The sequence below is a fragment of the Bos javanicus genome, chromosome 15, assembly GCF_032452875.1.
Source record: "Bos javanicus breed banteng chromosome 15, ARS-OSU_banteng_1.0, whole genome shotgun sequence".
NCBI classification, from domain to species: Eukaryota; Metazoa; Chordata; class Mammalia; order Artiodactyla; family Bovidae; genus Bos; species Bos javanicus.
In genome coordinates this window covers 80,027,443-80,043,101 of record NC_083882.1, presented here as the reverse complement: position 1 = coordinate 80,043,101, position 15,659 = coordinate 80,027,443, and the positions used below count along the sequence as shown (strand labels likewise).

The following is a 15,659-nucleotide window of genomic DNA, read 5'->3' as shown; positions in this document are numbered from 1 at the left end:
ATAAACATTTCCATTTAAATATGTTTGCGGAAGGATGAGTTAATTTCTCACGGTTAGATCTAAGGGTGAAATTACTGGATCACAGGATAAATGAATGTTTAAGCTTATAAGAAATTTGAAGCCTTCCAAGCTTATTGTAGCTTTTTACATTACCAACAAATATCCATGAGAGTCCCATTTTCTGAGTATCTGTGCCAATATTTCATGTAGAAGTTTTAAAATTTTGAAATAGAAATTAGTGAAAATTATTTCATTGTGATTTTTTTTTTTGCTTGAAGACTAATAATAATAAACACTTTTCTGTATAAAATGTGATTCTTCCATACACTTCCTTCTGAAGCATCTACCCTTTGGTTCATTTTAATTTTGTTGTTTCTCTTTCTGATCAATATATTTTTTTGAACTTTTATATCTGTGCTAGATAAAACTACTTATTCAGAATTCCTCTATACGTTTTACTGTTTTATTAGTTATTTGGCCCAGGGTCCTGCAGTGATACAAAGAAGAATTGTGCTACCACTAGGGAGGGCAGGAAACCCTCCCCCACCTTTGCTCCTGTGTGCTCAGTGGCTTCAGCCCTATCAGACTCTCTGCGATCCCATGGACTGTAGTGGCCAGGCTCCTCTGTCCATGGGATTCTCCAGGCAAGAATACTGGAGGGGATTGCCATTCCCTCCTCCAGGGGATCTTCCCAAACCCCTGAATTTCCTGTGTCTTCTGCCTTGCAGGTGAGATTCTTTACCACTGAGCTACCAGGGAAGCCACTCAAATATAAAAGAGATTTGGGAATGAAGTGGGAAGGGGAGACTGAAAAGTTAAAGCCACCACTCAAACTATACAGAACTATCTAAAGACTGAGAAGGGAGAAAAAGAACAAAGAACCAATTTCTGCTGCCCTTTCAAGGCTTGTCCTAATTTTCTTGCACATTTGTGTGTTAAGAAATTTTTTATTGTATCTTGGATACTGTAATATCCTGCTATGTCTGAATATTGGTGTCCTTATCTTAAGGGAGTTGATTTTATTTGTTCTTTTTTCTTTTAGCAGAAAACTGACATGCTTTGACTCAAACTCTGTCTCATGGGTTGTAATACTAATATTACTTCATATTTTTAGCTCTGTCTAGCATGTGGAGTCTGCACCACACTTTCATGGTTCAGGATCAGTGAACTGGACAATGTTTTTACACAGGATATTAATCTCCCCTTCCCTGGCTTTCTCCTTCCTAGAATTCATCCCTCTTTCATTTTTTCCCTTTGACTATGTTTGTCCCAATTCTGTCTCTTTTGTTGTTCAGCTCAGAAAGACTGTGGGCTATTTACAGGGTATTCATTTGTTGCAAGATTAAGCCCTTCTGAAAATAGAATTTGTAAAATGAGAACATCATTGTTCCATTAATGACTGTCTACTGCCTTTCATAATTTGCTTAATTTTCTGTCCGGAGTACTTTCAAGGTTGGCTATTTCTTTTTTTCTCAAAGTTTTTAACTGTGATGTGATATCTTATCAAAATTTACCTGGTGATTGCCAGAAGCAGATAAGGAAAATGTGTATTTCTTTAAATTTCTAGGTTGTGTTTTTGTCTCATATAAAATTATTGTTTGCTATTTTCCCAGTGTTGTTAAACATTTGTTCATTTTCTTTTAGTGAGCATTATTTTTCACAAAGTCAGTGTTTCTTCTTCTTTTTTTTCAATATGTGATGTGTTTTTCTTAGGCCTGTCAAGTATCAAACTTTTTAGTGATTTCTATTTATCTCTTGGTACTTAAATGTAGAGAGTTCTATTCTTTTGCATCTTTTTCACTAAGTTATTTCTTCAATATCTAATCAGCTTTTAACAAATACAGAGTAAAATGTTCATTCTTGATACTCTACTGAATCCTAGTGGCTCAATTTGGTTTTCTATTATAACTCTTAGTTCTAATTTTCATGTTTATATTTACCTTTGAATTCTTAAAATATTTGCTACTGTTTTTAAAGTCCTTGTTTATTCTGGGGCTTCCCTGGTGGCTCGGATGGTAATGAATGTCCCTGCAATGCAGGAGACACATGATCCCTGGGTTGGGAAGGTCTCCTGAAGAAGGAAATGGCCGCCCACTCCAGTATTCCTGCCTGGAAAATTCCATGGAGAGAGGAGCCTGGCGGGCTACAGCCTATGGGGTTGCAAAGAGTTGGGCACGACTGAGGGACTAACCCTTTCACCACTTATTCTCTCATCTCTGTTTTTCCTGGATCTAGAAATGATGACATATTTCTCATGGTTATGGATAATATTTTCTCTTCAACTTGCAGATATTTCTTTGGATGCTGGACATTGAGAACATTTTTCAATTGAGTCCATAGTTTTTTGTTTTTATCTATCTTCAAAGTGTTGGGATTTGTATTGCCAGTCAGTTTATTTGCTGGCTCACCTGCTTAATCCTTTTGAGAGTTGATGTTGAGTTCTGTTAGATGGAGTATAGTGGATTATTTCCTTTGGGGCAAGTTCTCTCTTCAGCTGTCTTTATTGAAAGCCCTACATGTTCAATGACATTCTTCAATAAGATTTGACAAATTTGAATGTATCCCAAGCCTATGAGAACTGGTAGTTTTCAAGGTACAAATTCCTTGCAGTTCCTTTTTTTCCTAGTAGCTGTTCTTGACTTTCTCTTTAGCTGCTAAATCGTGTCTGACTCTTGTGACCCCCATGGACTGTAGTCCACCAGGATCCTGTGCCCATGGGATTCTCCAGGCAAGAATACTGGAGCGGGTTGCTGTTTCCTTCTTCAGGGGATCTTTCAGATCCAGGAATCAAACCCGGGTCTCCTGCATTGTAGGCCAATTCTTTACCAACTGCGCTATGAGGGAAGCCCATTCTTGGCTTGGCTCTATACAATCTCAATAGCTGCAATTTAGAAACCATCAGAAATGACTCAAGCCAACTTCATGCTAATACGAAATCATTTTGCTCAGGTGTTTCCACTCCAGTTCTCAGCCCTGCATAGTCTAGGCACTGTAGCCCTTCCTGACCTGACTCAGTGTCTTCCTCTCTACATGACTATCATGTTCTTCATGTGCCCCACCATCATTCCATGTCAGGGGCCAGTAATCATGATCCTTCTGTCATGGACCACCAGTTGTCAAATATCTGAAAACTTGTGTTGCATGTCTGTCTCTAATTTTCCAGTTATTTTTAGCAACAGAGTGATTAAAATCCAACATTCTTGTTACAGAGATTGATAAAAGCCCTTGGGAAATGCATGCTACCAATTTTCCTACTTGTCTAATTTGAGCATTCTCTCATTTCTCCCCATGGTGATTACCCATTTTTTTAATTTAAATTATCGATTTTAAACTCAACATTCTATTTTAATTATAGATTTCTATATAATCTAACAGAGAAGGCAATGGCACCCCACTCCAGTACTCTTGCCTGGAAAATCCCATGGATGGAGGAGCCTGGTGGGCTGCAGTCCATGGGGTCGCTAAGAGTCAGACACGACTGAGCGACTTCACTTTCACTTTTCACTTTCATGCATTGGAGAAGGAAATGGCAACCTACTCCAGTGTTCTTGCCTGGAGAATCCCAGGGACGGGGGAGCCTGGTGGGCTGCCATCTATGGGGTCGCACAGAGTCGGACACGACTGAAGCGACTTCAGATCAGATCAGATCAGTCGCTCAGTCGTGTCCAACTCTTTGCGACCCCATGAATCGCAGCACGCCAGGCCTCCCTGTCCATCACCAACTCCCAGAGTTCACTCAAACTCACGTCCATCCAGTCAGTGATGCCATCCAGCCATCCCATCCTCTGTCATCCCCTTCTCCTCTTGCCCCCAATCCCTCCCAGCATCAGAGTCTTTTCCAATGAGTCAACTCTTCGCATGAGGTGGCCAAAGTACTGGGGTTTCAGCTTTAGCATCATTCCTTCCAAAGACGTCCCAGGGCTAATCTCCTTCAGAATGGACTGGTTGGATCTCCTGAAGCGACTTAGTAGCACATAATCTAAGTGTCTTTGGGAGTATATTTATTCTCCAATCTTTTTAAAAATGAAGATTGAAGCATTTTTGATAACCCGTTTATCTCTGTTTGTAAATGATGCCTAGAATATCTTGTTCTTCAGTAAATATTAGTTTGATGAATGTAAGCCTTGAATTTTCACCAGAGTTCTAGAAGGATTCTTTTGAACTCAGTTTCCAAGTTAAACTGAAAATAGAAATCGGCAATCTAACCACCAGAAATTCACTTTTTTATTCTCTGTGTATGATGCTTTTAAAGAATCTTTAAAATTAACTGTTTTCAGTTTCCTTATCTTGCATATCTGCATAACCATCCTAGTGGCACCTGACCATTTATTATTAGGTAAACCTCTGTTCTGTGGAGCAAATTCATTATTTTTCTTTTTAAATTTTACTGAATTCAATAATCCTCAAAACTTGATGGTTTTAAAAATTCTTTATAGTGTTTTAGTTAATTACACACTTTAGGGACTTTTATGAATCAGGGGAAAATGTAAAGTCCCTTAACTGTGTTTCCCAAGGTTTCCTTTGTTAACTTTGTAACATTTAAGCTGTAGTAGAACTCATTAGAAGCTGATGTAAAAAGTGCCTATATATATATATATTTAGTTGTACCTTCTATTCAAATTTGTTCTTTTAGAGCAAAAATAAAAAATGTTAAAAATTTGTTACTTTGTTACTCTATTTATTGTGTATTAATGATGATTTGCCTTCAGTTGTTTTACTTGGAGATATCATCTTCATCATAAACTTTTAATTATTGTTTTTAATAAAGTTTAAAAAAAAAGAAAACATGGAAAACAACATGAAGTTTCTAAAGCTGAAATTTTAAAATATTTTCTTTTGGTAAGTTGAATTTATTTTACAATAATTGACTTCTTTTGTTTTTAAATTTTTTCCCATATTTTAATACATCACTTAGAAAGATTGTTTTACATCTGATAGAATCATGAGTGTTAAGAATATTAGAGGTCATTTAAACCACCTTCACTCTATCCACTCCACCTGTATCATCTAGTTTTATTCACAATATTGTCTTATGTTTTACAGGGATAGGTGTGTCTGATGAGTAATATAATTTAATTTCTAAATTCCATTTGGAAATCCTTTTTAATTATGCTTACAATGAAAACTATCTGTAAAGATACTGTAAAGTATCTTTCCTTGAGACAATGCTATTTAATTGATACTATACAAAGATGAGTTAGAGAGTTAGATGAGAGCTCTAATCAATACAAGTCTTTCTGCAGTGATTGAAATGTCCTGCAATTAGCACTGTTCAATATAGTGGCTATATAGTCATGTATGACTATTGAGCACTTGAGAGTAAATCAGACTGTAGAATTTCACCTATTTTTATTATGTTTAATTTCTATTTAAACATTCACATAAAGTTACTAATTACTGAATTAGATAGCTCAGATGTGATGAACTAATGTTATATTTTGTTTTGAAATGTCTAGATTCAACATTACAGTTTAAAGAACTCATGCATTTGGCAAATGTTTTGATAGTTTCTGAGTAATGTATTAGCAAACTGCTAGGCTACAAATTTATGAAAGAAAATATTAAAACATCCGATTCTATTTCATTGTATTTTAAAACAGAATGAACTAAAGGTTTCAAATTTGGAAAATGTTAATAGATTTACCGTTGTACCTTTTTTCATGATTTATACTCATCTGCATGCCTAATAAATTTGTTCACATTGCAATTCTCTGTCAATATATTGCTTATCCACTTACTTATCTCCCCACCTTCCTATTTATCTATCTTATAATTTGTGCACTTATTATTAACTCAAAGCAAAACCCAGCATTTTTCCATAGTATCTATTTTCAGTAATCATGTGATGTAGGTGTGATTGTACAAGTATGAAAGAAGATAAACGACCTTCCCAAAGTCAATAAATCAATAAATGACAGCAATATATTTTAATTGTAGATTGAGCTGATGCCAACTACTTCACTTTTGTGGCAGTTGAATTATTTATTAAAATAAATTAATAGAATTGACATAGATAAACCAAATTTTATCATTGTGTTTATTTCTTTATATCTAAAAATATATGGAGAGCCCTATCCTCTTATGGATGTATTGATTCTTATATAAGCATAGTGGGGCTTCCTAGGCAGTACGGTGGTAAAGAATCTGCCTGTCAATGTAGAAGGCAAAAGAAACACAAGTTCCATCCCTGAATCCATAAGAGTCCTTGGAGGAGGAAATGACAACTCCCTTCAGTATTTTTGTCTGGAAAATCCCATGGACAGAGGAGCCTGGTGGGGTTGAAAAGTGTCAGAAATGACAGAGCACTCACATAGCATAGAAGCCTGGTACAATGGACTAAAAAAGCCTAAGTAACCAAGCTACCTAAGGAATAGAAACTGGATTTAGAAAACCATAGTGTTCCGTGGTGGCTCAAACTGTGAAGAATCTGCCTGCAATGCAAGAGACCTGGATTCAGTCCCTGGTCAAGAAGAAAATGGGATACCCCCTCCAGTATTCTTGCCTGGAGAATTCCAAGGACAGAGGAGACTGACAGGATACACTCCCTGGGCTCACAAAGAGTCAGGCTTGACTGAGTGACTTTCATTTCATAGTGCTGTTTTACTAACACACACACACACACACACACACACACACACACACACACACACATATATATATATATATATATATATATATATTAGAGAGAGAGCGACCCGAATTCAATCCCTGGGTTGAGAAGAGAATGGCTACCAACTCCAGGATTCTTGCTTGGAGAATGACAACGACAGAGGAGACTGGTGGGCAATGGTTCCTGAGCTCACAGAGTTGGGTAAAACTGAAAGACTAAGCACAGCACAGCATACACATATATAAATATAAATATATACATCTGCCTACAATGTGGGAGACCTGGGTTCGATCCCTGAGTCAGGAAGATCCTCTGAAGAAGAAAATGCCAACCCACTCCAGTACTCTTGCCTAGAAAAATCCCATGGACAGAAGAACATGGTAGACTACAGTCCATGGGGTCGCAAAGAGTCAGACACAACTGAGCCACATTTAAATTTTATACATAGAATTATATAAAGGCTACAAAAAACATTCCAGAACAATAAATGATTGTGTTATTCCACATTTTACATTTTATCTTTTCTATGTATATGTGTATATATATATATATATGTTTATATGTGAATGTTTATAATAAATAGTTAAATATTATGTATAAAAATTTATATAACAACAGATGTAGCTAAAAAGCCCCATGTAATATATAACAGCTTTTAACTGCTCTGTTTAGACAAGATCTCGTTTTCTATGTTCTGAGTCTCACCCTTGTGTGATTTCACTGAGGGTCTCTCTCTGTGATGCTTATAACGAAGTGTCATAAAAGGCCAGAGATTTATGCACCTTAAAGAGCATCATGGCATCTTTGGAGGTCAGGACTCCATCTCACAGCTTTGCTTTTATCTGGCTATATCATAGTGCTTTTATAGATTAACAATGGAGATAATAGTACAGCTGACTAAAGATCTTCTTGTAATTTACTCCTTTAAAAATGAAGGCTTTTAAAGAAGGATAAAGTTTAATTTTGTGAATTCCTTATATTTTCGATCAGTGTCCTTCAAGCCAGTATCACTTTCTCATAGAGGCAGACACTTGGAGACAGAATTAGATTTTTGAGAGCCAAAATGAATTTTCATATATTTGCTTATGGAGTAGAATTATAACTAGCACTAAATGAAAAAAATAAAAATAAATAAATAAATATTTTGGTTCGGCAAAATAATTTATTTTTCCAAGGACAGAAGCCTATACATATCTCTCAAAGTCTTTAATATTAAACACCAGATTCTCCTGTATACATTCTAATCCCCACATCTGTTTTACTTACAGATTTCAAGATTAAGGAATTAAATGGCCGCAAAGAATTTTACGGTTGTTACTGAATTTATTCTTTTGGGACTGACAGACAATACTGAACTGAAAGTTGTTTTATTTGTGTTGTTCCTGGTGATTTATGCTATTACTTTGGTGGGGAATCTGGGCATGATGATCTTCTTAATCTAAGTCACCCCCAAGCTCCGCACACTCATGTACTTTTTCCTCAGCTGCCTTTCATCTGTGGATGCCTGTTATTCATCTGTTATTGCACCAAAATTGCTGATCAGCTTCCTAGTTGTGAGGCAAACCATCTCCTTCTCTGCCTGCATAGTGCAGCATTTGTTTTTTGGGGTGTTCATCACCATAGAAGGCTTCTTGCTGTCCATGATGGCTTATGACTATTATGTAGCCATTGTCAACCCTTTGCTTTATGCTGCAGCTATGTCTAAGAGGAAGTCTGTAGGACTGGTCACTGGATCACTCATTGGTGGAATGATTAACTCACTGACCCACACCATCAGCTTTGGGAGATTGTCTTTCTGCAGGTCCAATGTCATCAGTCACTTCTTCTGTGATGTCCCCCCACTGCTGAAGTTGTCATGTTCTGATACCTCCATGAACGAGCTGTTGCTCCTAACCTCCTCTGGAGTCATTGCCATGGCCACCTTCTTGATTGTGATCATTTCCTACACCTTCATTGCTGTTGCTATCCTGAGGATCCGCTCAGCAGCAGGCAGACAAAAAGCCTTCTCCACCTGTGCCTCTCACCTGACCACTGTGACCATATTCTACAGCACCTTGAGTTTTAATTACATTCAGCCAAGTTCCCAGTATTCTGTAGAACAAGAGAAGGTGGTTTCAGTGTTCTATACACTAGTGATTCCCATGTTAAACCCACTGATTTACAGTCTGAGAAACAAAGAGGTAAAGGCTGCTGTGAGAAGGGCCATAGAAATAAAATATTGGTCATGCTAATTTCACATTATTTAGCCCTATAGCAGTGAATCAGTCAATTCTTCCTTTACCAACATCCACATGAATTCAATGAATTCTAGAGCTTCTAAGTATAGGACAAATTATGTCATTCTGTGTAGTCCTTTTCACATGAGAAACTGAGACTAGAAATCAGAAGTGATTTTATGCATAAGTCAATTTTTAAAAAGCCAAACTAAAAACTCAGGTTAATAATATCTGTACTAATCACTTTTAATAAAATGATTTTAATAAATTTATTTTATCAATTCATAGAATTACATGCATCTTCTCTGAAATTTGGAAAACAAAGTTTGTGAATGTGTGTATACTATTGGAGATATAAAGAATGAAATATTTTTATAAAATACTTAAATGTATTGACTCAGAAATGAAAATAACTTTATACATGGCATTTTCTTTACCTCTTAAAGCTTGTATTAAAATTTTAAATATAGGGGGAGGAGCCAAGATGGCAGAGGAGTAGGATGGGGAGAACACTTTCTCCCCCACAAATTCACCAAAAGAGCATTTAAACATCGAGTAAATCCCACAAAATCCAGCAGAGGACATCAGGCACCCAGAAAAGCAACCCAACCCTTCGAAAGGAGGTAGGAAAAAATATAAAAGACAAAAAAAGAGACAAAAGAGGGACGGACGGAGTTCCATCCCAGGAAGGGAGTCTTAAAAAGAGAGAAGTTTCCAAACACTAGGAAACCTTCTCACTGCCGAATCTGTGCCGAGCTTTGGAAGCACAGAGGGCAACATAACAGGGAGAAAAAATAAATAAACAATTAAAACTTGCAGATTGTGAGCCCTACAGTAACTCCCCCAGCAGAGAAGCAGCACAGAGGCCTGCACACGCCATTAGCAAGCGGGGGCTGGGCAGGGAGGCGTGGCGCGGGCTGCATTGCTTAGAGTAAGAATCTGGCCTCAATACCCTGAGCGCTATCTGAGCGAAATAATTTGGGCTAGCAAACCAGACTGCGGGATATCTACCACGTGAAAAGCCAGCCCTAACCTAAGACACCGCCAGGCCCGCGCACGGAACAAAGGACTGAACAGAGATAGCCGGCTGCAGACCTTCCCCCTCTGGTGACAGGCAGCCAGAGCCGAAAGGGGGCAATCGCAGCCCCAGAGAGACATTATCTATAAAACTGTAAGCAGGCTTCTTTGCTAACTAAAACTTCTTGGGGGTCTGGATGGTCAACATCTGCCTGAGAAGGTGCGCCGGTTGTACACCCAGATAACCGAGTGGTGGGGAGGCGATAAGTCGCAGCATTGGTGCTCACCAAACACCTCATCACCTGAGCTGCTCGGACCTGGGAAGAGCACAAAACGCAGGCCCAACTGAGTCTACGCCTCTGAGGACTACCCGAGTGGCTGAACCTGAGCGGCTTGGACCTGGGAGGCGCATGCAGCCCAGGGCCGGCCTCGGATTGTTCCCGGCGGAATAACGTAGAGCCCGAGCAGTGTGGACATGGAGGCTACACGCGCCGTGAGCGGGGGCAGACCCAGTGTGGCTGAGGCACTGCGAGCACATGCCAGTGTTATTGTTTGCAGCATCCCTCCCTCCCTCCCCACAGCGGGACTGAACAAGTGAGCCTGAAAAAAAAAAAAAAAAAAAGTGTCCTCCACCGTCCCCTTTGTGTCAGGGCGGAAACCAGACACTGAAGAGACCAGCAAACAGAAGAAGCTATAACAGAGGGAAATGCCTTGGAAGCTACAGGCAGTAGATTAAAACCCTGTGGTTACTACGGACTACATAGGAAGGGGCCTATAGATCTTGAGAAATATAAGTCGGACCAAGGAAATAGCCAAAAATGAACTGAACCCACAATACTCACAACAAAACCAGACAAAGTCCTAGATATATTTTTACTATTTTTACGATCATTATTATTTTTTATTTTTTTTTAATGTTAAGTCCTCTATTGTTCCTTCAATTTTCACTTTTATAACCTATTACTTTGCAAAAAAAAAAAAAAAAAAACTATTTTTTTCTTCTTCAGCAAACTTCATATATATATATTTCATAATTTTTTGACCTTGTTTTGTTTTTTCTTTGTTTGTTTGTTTGTTTGTTTTCTTCTTTTCTTTAACATTGTATTTTTGAAATTCCAAACTCTACTCCAGATTTTTAATTTTAGCTTCTTGGTATAAGTTATCAATTTTGTACCTATAGTTTTTTTATAATTTCTGTGACTTTTTTTTTCTTTCCTCTGTTTCTTTCTCTTCTTATTTTATATAACATTGTATACCTGAAATTCCAAATTCTACTCTAGATTTTTAATTTATGCTTTTTGGTATTTGATATCAATATTGTACCTGTATTTTCTTTATAATTTTTGCGACATTATTTGTTTTTGTTTGTTTGTTTGTTTTATCTCTTCATTTTTCTTCTTCCTTTTTTTTTAACATTGTATTTTTGAAATTCCAAACTCTACTGTAGATTTTTAATTTTTGCTTTTTGGTATTAGTTATCAATTTTGTACCTGTATTTTCTTTATAATTTTCGCAACCTTGTTTGATTTCCTTTGTTCGTTTTTTCTCTCTTTCTTTTCCTTCTTCTTTTCTTTAACATCATATTTTTGAAATTCCAAACTCTACTCTAGATTTTTAATTTTTGCTTTTATGTATTTGTTACCAATATGGTACCTTTAAGAACCCAATCTTCAGTACCCATTTTTCACTAGGAAGTGAGATTACTGGCTTGACTGCTCTCTCTCCTTTTGGACTCTCCTTTTTCTCCACCAGGTCGCCTGTGTCTCCTCCCTAACCCCTCTCTACTCTACCCAACTCTGTGAATTTCTGTGTGTTCCAGACGGTGGAGAACACTTAGGGAACTGATTACTGGTTGGATCTGCCTCCCCCCTTTTCATTCCCCCCTTTTATCCTTCTGGCCACCTCTGTCACCTTCCTCCTTCTTCTCTTCTCTGTATAACTCCATGAACATCTCTGAGTGGTCCAGTTGTGGAGTGCACATAAGGAAGTGATTACTGGCTAGCCCACTCTCTCCTCTATTGATTCCACCTCATCTCATTCAGGTAACATCTAATTCCCTCCTCCTTCTCTTCTCCATGTAATGCTGTGAACCTCTCTGGGTGACCCTCATGGTATAGAAACTTTTCATCTTTAATGTAGATGTTTTATAAATGGTGCTGTATAGAAGGAGAAGTTTTGAAACTACTGTAAAAATAAGACCGATAAATGGAGCAGGAGGCTTAAGTCCAAACTCTGACTCCAGGGAACTCCTGACTCCAAGGAACATTAATTGACAGGAGCTCATCAAACGCCTCCATACCAACACTGAAACCAAACACCACACAAGGGCCAATGAGTTCCAGGGCAAGACACACCAAGCAAATTCTCCAGCAACAAAGGAACACAGCCCTGAGCTTCAAGATACAGGCTGCCCAAAGTCACCCCAAAACCATAGACATCTCATAACTCATTACTGGACATTTCATTGCACTCCAGAGAGAAGAAATACAGCTCCACCCACCAGAACACCGACACAAACTTCCCTAACCAGGACACCTTGATAAGCCACCTGTACAAACCCAAACACAGCAAGGAAACACCACAATAAAGAGAACTCCACAAACTGCCAGAATACTGAAAGGACATCCCAAACTCAGCAATTTAAACAAGATGAAGAGACAGAGGAATACCAAGCAGATAAAGGAATAGGATAAATGCCCACCAAATCTAACAAAAGAGGAAGAGATAGGGAATCTACCTGATAAAGAATTCCGAATAATGATAGTGAAACTGATCCAAAATCTTGAAAACAAAATGGAATCACAGATAAATAGCCTGGAGACAAGGATTGAGAGGATGCAAGAAAGGTTTAACAAGGACCTAGAAGAAATAAAAGAGAGTCAATATATAATGAATAATGCAATAAATGAAATTAAAAACACTCTGGAGGCAACAAATAGTAGAATAACAGAAGCAGAGGATAGGATTAGTGAATTAGAAGATAGAATGGTAGAAATAAATGAATCAGAGAGGATAAAAGAAAAACGAATTAAAGAAATGAGGACAATCTCAGAGACCTCCAGGACAATATTAAATGCTACAACATTCGAATCATAGGGGTCCCAGAAGAAGAAAACAAAAAGAAAGACCATGAGAAAATACTTGAGGAGATAATAGTTGAAAACTTCCCTAAAATGAGGAAGGAAATAATCACCCAAGTCCAAGAAAGCCAGAGAGTCCCAAACAGGATAAACCCAAGGCAAAACACCCCAAGACACATATTAATCATATTAACAAAGATCAAACACAAAGAACAAATATTAAAAGCAGCAAGGGAAAAACAACAAATAACACACAAGGGAATTCCCATAAGGATAAGAGCTGATCTTTCAATAGAAACTCTTCAAGCCAGGAAGGAATGGCAAGATATACTTAAAATGATGAAAGAAAATAACCTACAGCCCAGATTATTGTACCCAGCAAGGATCTGATTCAAATATGAAGGAGAAATCAAAAGCTTTTCAGACAAGCAAAAGCTGAGAGAATTCTGCACCACCAAACCAGCTCTCCAACAAATACTAAAGGATATTCTCTAGACAGGAAACACAAAAACGGGGTATAAATTCGAACCCAAAACAATAAAGTAAATGGCAACCAGATCATACTTATCAGTAATTACCCTAAACGTAAATGGGTTGAATGCCCCAACCAAAAGACAAAGACTAGCTGAATGGATACAAAAACAAGACCCCTGCATATGTTGTCTACAAGAGACCCACCTCAAAACAGGGGACACATACAGACTGAAAGTGAAGGGCTGTAAAAAGATTTTCCATGCAAATAGGGACCAAAAGAAAGCAGGAGTAGCAATACTCATATCAGATAAAATAGACTTTAAAACAAAGGCTGTGAAAAGAGACAAAGAAGGTCACTACATAATGATCAAAGGATCAATCCAAGAAGAAGATATAACAATTATAAATATATATGCACCCAACACGGGAGCACCGCAGTATGTAAGACAAATGCTAACAAGTATGAAAGGAGAAATTAACAACAACACAATAATAGTGGGAGACTTTAATACCCCACTCACACCTATGGATAGATCAACTAAACAGAAAATTAACAAGAAAACACAAACTTTAAACAATACAATAGGCCAGTTAGACCTAATTGATATCTATAGGACATTTCATCTCAAAACAATGAATTTCACCTTTTTCTCAAGCGCACACGGAACTTTCTCGAGGATAGATCACATCCTGGGCCATAAAGCTAGCCTTGGTAAATTCAAAAAAATAGAAATCATTCCAAGCATCTTTTCTGACCACAATGCAATAAGATTAGACCTCAATTACAGGAGAAAAACTATTAAAAATTCCAACATATGGAGGCTGAACAACACGCTGCTGAATAACCAACAAATCACAGAAGAAATCTAAAAAGAAATCAAAATTTGCATAGAAACGAATGAAAATGAAAACACAACAACCCAAAACCTGTGGGACACGGTAAAAGCAGTCCTAAGGGGAAAGTTCATAGCAATACAGGCAGACCTCAAGAAACAAGAAAAAAGTCAAATAAATAACCTAACTCTACAGCTAAAGTAACTAGAAAAGGAAGAAATGAAGAACCCCAGGGTTAGTAGAAGGAAAGAAATCTTAAAAATTAGAGCAGAAATAAATGCAAAAGAAACAAAAGAGACCATAGCAAAAATCAACAAAACCAAAAGCTGGTTCTTTGAAAGGATAAATAAAATTGACAACCATTAGCCAGACTCATCAAGAAACCAAGGAGAAAAATCAAATCAATAAAATTAGAAACGAAAATGGCGAGATCACAACAGACAACACGGAAATGCAAAGGATCATAAGAGACTACTATCAACAATTATATGGCAATACAATGGACAACGTGGAAGAAATGGACAAATTCTTAGAAAAGTACAACTTTCCAAAACTTGACCAGGAAGAAATAGAAAATCTTAACAGACCCATCACAAGCATGGAAATTGAAACTGTAATCAAAAATCTTCCAGCAAACAAAAGCCCAGGTCCAGACGGCTTCACAGCTGAATTCTACCAAAACTTTAGAGAAGAGCTAACACCTATCCTACTCAAACTCTTCCAGAAAATTGCAGAGGAAGGTAAACTTCCAAACTCATTCTATGAGGCCACCATCACCCTAATACCAAAACCTGACAAAGATCCCACAAAAAAAGAAAACTACAGGCCAATATCACTGATGAACATAGATGCAAAAATCCTTAACAAAATTCTAGCAATCAGAATCCAACAACACATTAAAAAGATCATACACCATGACCAAGTGGGCTTTATCCCAGGGATTCAAGGATTCTTCAATATCCACAAATCAATCAATGTAATACACCACATTAAAAAATTGAAAAATAAAAACCTTATGATTATCTCAATAGATGCAGAGAAAGCCTTTGACAAAATGCATCATCCATTTATGATAAAAACTCTCCAGAAAGCAGGAATAGAAGGAACATACCTCAACATAATAAAAGGTATATATGACAAACCCACAGCAAACATTATCCTCAATGGTGAAAAATTGAAAGCATTTCCTCTAAAGACAGGAACAAGACAAGGGTGCCCACTTTCACCACTACTAGTCAACATATTTTTGAAAGTTTTGGCCACAGCAATCAGAGCAGAAAAAGAAATAAAAGGAATCCAAATTGGAAAAGAAGAAGTAAAACATACACTGTTTGCAGATGACATGATCCTCTACATAGAAAGCCCTAAAACTCCACCAGAAAATTACTAGAACTAATCAGTGACTATAGAAAAGTTGCAGGATATAAA

The 15,659-nt window shown here is 37.4% G+C and overlaps 1 protein-coding gene across 1 annotated transcript; it reads left to right on the top strand.

The window, feature by feature from the left end:
- Positions 1-7,858: 7,858 nt before the first annotated feature.
- Positions 7,859-8,886, top strand: LOC133261481 (olfactory receptor 5J3-like). Its single transcript, XM_061439960.1, is given in 1 exon segment — positions 7,859-8,886. A coding segment is annotated over 1 exon segment (942 nt). The 5' UTR covers positions 7,859-7,899; the 3' UTR covers positions 8,842-8,886.
- Positions 8,887-15,659: the final 6,773 nt, after the last annotated feature.